The sequence below is a fragment of the Mandrillus leucophaeus genome, unplaced genomic scaffold (assembly GCF_000951045.1).
Source record: "Mandrillus leucophaeus isolate KB7577 unplaced genomic scaffold, Mleu.le_1.0 Scaffold1232, whole genome shotgun sequence".
Classification (NCBI taxonomy): Eukaryota; Metazoa; Chordata; class Mammalia; order Primates; family Cercopithecidae; genus Mandrillus; species Mandrillus leucophaeus.
Genome location: NW_012100677.1, coordinates 846,688 through 850,238, shown reverse-complemented (window position 1 = coordinate 850,238; position 3,551 = coordinate 846,688). Strand labels below are relative to the sequence as shown.

The 3,551-nt window shown below is 33.0% G+C and overlaps 1 protein-coding gene across 1 annotated transcript in view; it reads left to right on the top strand.

Annotated features, from left to right (window-relative positions):
* LOC105533247 (FAS-associated factor 1) overlaps window positions 1-3,551 on the top strand; it is a 266,264-nt gene that overhangs the window by 129,470 nt on the left and 133,243 nt on the right. Inside the window, exon 6 of the mRNA XM_011971639.1 lies at window positions 1-78. This exon is cut by the window's left edge and continues 3 nt beyond it. Coding sequence (XP_011827029.1) covers window positions 1-78 — 78 coding nt within the window. The remainder of the gene's footprint in view (window positions 79-3,551) is intronic.

Genomic DNA, 3,551 nt, shown 5'->3' with positions numbered 1-3,551 from the left:
GGTGATTGCCATCCTGTATTTTTTATTGGCTCATTAGAAGCTGCTTTTCAAGAGGCCTTCTATGTGAAAGCCCGAGATGTAAGTAGATGTAACCTTTTCTGATTAAAAAGTGCATCCCACAGGTTTGCCACTAGGGCTGAGGCAATGCTTAAATGTTTTCTGTTTTTGTTTTTTTCCAAAAACGTGGAACTCTTCACAAATTTGTATGTCATCATTGTGCATGGGCCATGCTAATCTTCTCTGTATAAGTCCCATTTTAGTATATGTGCTGCTGGAGCAAGCACCATTTTCTGTTTTCATTTTGAAATTGGAGACTTCATTTGTTTCTGGTTCATCTACTAACCTAGTTTTCACCAAGATGCCCATTTCACAAGGGACATTAATGTAATAGGGGTACTGCTGACTCTTGCAGAAGGTCTTGTGAAGCACTGAAATAAGGTTTTTTTAAAATGGGAAAAAAGGTGGACATGCTTAAAAGGGACCAGGCTACGTGTTTGTATTATTTTCAGTTATGCAAATGACTAGTTCTTGATAGATTTGTTCTTTAGTCTTTTCCCAAAATGATTATTCTATGTAGTGATATATATCTAACAACAGCAGTATTTTCCCCCAAATGTCACTTTGGGCCCCCCCCCCCCCCCCACCAAAAAAAAAAGGTTTCAAACATAGAAATGAACTTTGTGATCTTGAAGTCTGTAACAAGAAGCCCATAACAAGAATTTAGAAGATAAATTTTGAGGAAGAAGACTCTAATCACTATTTGTATGTTGTCACAACAGTCAAGACATCAGTAATCTGGCTCCTGCCTATCTATGTCGCTTCAGCTCTTCCTATTCCCTGCCTCACACTTAATAAATCTGGCAGTAGTGTGCCATTTGTATTTCCCCATAATCTTACTCTTTCTTCATGCTTCCCCACTGCTAGAAATGCCTTTCATCCTGCTCTTTACCTGGATGACGACTCCTCTTCCTCCGAAACTTACCTTTTCCAGCTCCTCCCCTTCTCTCACATTGGCAGCACCTACCCCTTTAGCACCTCCCAGTGAAAAACCCTCAGCTTATCTCTTATTGTTACACTTAACACAGTGTTTATAATTATCCAGTCTACATATGTCTTCCCAGGAGTTTTGATTTTCTTTTGACAGGAGCTATCCTTTATGTCCCTGTACTTAGTAAAAATTCAGTAAATGTTTAATAAATGAAGGAATAAAGAAAGGGAAGAAGGAAGGAATAGTGTGTACATGGAGTAGAGGGGAAAGCTATTGGAATTAAAGAGGGCAAGAAGTTTGAGAACAGAGTGCAAGGATGCCTCTGAGATTTCCATTTTCTAGATTATGTTAAATTCTGATACAAAGAAAAATTCATTTAAAAATAAATTTTAAAAATCAAATTCCAAGATGATTAATCAAATTAGAGCTATAATGACAGTCTAATGAATTTAGAGTAAGAAACTATTCTTTACCTTAAGAATAGCAGAATAGCTCTTTTAAAAGCTGTTTTAAGCAATTATGTTTCAACTGTTAAATCATTATAAAAATGGCTATTTTTAAAGAAATGCATGTTTATGGTAATATGTTTATGGTGTTCATAAATATAGGTTTATGGCAAATACTGAGCTGGATGTGATGGCTCATGCCTGTAATCCAGCAATTTTGGAAGCCACTGCAAGTGGATCTCTTGAGCTCAGGAGTTCAAGATCAGCCTGGGAAACCTGGTGAAACCCCATCTTTACAAAAAAATCATACAAAAATTAGCCAGGCATGGTGGCACATGCCTCTAGTCCCAGCTATTTGAGGGGCTGAGGCAGGATTGCTTGAGCCCAGGAGGTGGAGGTAGGAGTGAGGCAAGATCATACCGCTGCACTCCAGCCTGGGTAATAGGTGATATTCTTTCTCTGAAGGAAAAAAGAAAATACTGAAAAGCAAAGAGAAAGTATTCTAACACAGATTAACTGTTAACTTTATTATGCTCTTTGCATATTTATTATTGTATGTTTAGATGTATATATATATGGATTTTTAGTATAAAATTTAGTCATGTTATAATCCTGTAATAACAGCTTTTTTTACCTTTTAATATTATATGATCACTTTTTAAATTATAACTTCTTTTATAGTATTTTAATTTTTTATTATAAAAAAGTTTAAATTTTAATACAGAAAAAGTAGAATAGTACAATAAATAGCCAAATCCTCTATACCTACATTTAATAATTAGGAAAATTTTGCTATATTTGTATCTTCCATATACATCTCAAAGTCTTAATGGAGTTTTAAGGCGTAAGGACTTAAAAGGATTAACTGCTACAGATTGACAGAAGAGCAGCATTTGAAATTTATTTATATTTTTATACTTATTTGGATTTGGGATTTTGATGAATATATTTTTATGATAAATTTTTGTTTCAGTTCCTCTCTGATTAAAAATGACAAATGCTGACTGGAACAGAAAATAAATTAAACATTTATTCAAAATTCACAAAAACAAGTATAAAATAAATATAAATAATTAAAACTTCAAATAATTTTTTAATAGTTTATAGCAGATAAGCATTTGAAATTATTGAAACTTAAACTGCACAGAAACATTTAGGGTATCCTGTATAGTCATTAATTTTTGCTTAGCCATTTCAGACTAAATTATAGATGTCATACTTTACCCCTAAAAACTTCAGCATACATTTTCCAAAAATAATGATATTCTCCTACATAATCACAATACCATTTTCACATATAACAAAATTAACAATAATTCCCTAATACTATCTAATATCCAGTGCATGTACAAACTTCACCAGGCATCCCCAGAATTTCTTTTTAGCTGCTTTTTGGAACCACAATCCACTCAAGGATCACAGGTTATATTTGAGTATCAGATATCTTAAATACCTTTTAAGCAAGCACCATCTCTCCCCATTTTTCCCCTGGTATTTGCTTTGTGAAGAAATCAGACCAGATGACTTGTAGATTGTTCCAGATTCTGGATTTGTGTGATTGTTTCCTTGTGATACTATTTTTCTGATTTCCTGAAAAATGGATATTAGGTCTAAAAGCTTTGTTAGATTCAGGTGAAATGCTTTGTAAAAGAATGCTTTTTAAAATACTGCTGAATATTTTATTTTAACAGGATTTTAGTGGTTATGGAGTCTTTCATTGTATGGCCATGTTGTTATAGTTAAACAATCACTTATTAGACATAAATATGTTTGAAAGAATATCTAATTATAGTTTTAAAATAATGTATTTTTCAACTTATTCTTTGATAATAGTGCATTTGGGATATATCTTTCTCTGCTTTCCAGCAGTCGAAGTAACCAGAAAATGTCACAGCCTTTTGTAACTTAAACTGTAGCTCCCAAAATAGGGATAGATATTTTTAAAAACCCATTTCCAAAGCTTCTGTAAGATATACTGTGTATACCTCACACATTTTAGGTTTAATGCAGATAACTTACACTTAAAAATACAGTATGTCATAGACAACTTAACACTTAAAAATACAGTATATCATAGACAACAGAACTTTTACTAAGTGTCTTGTACATTGTAATTG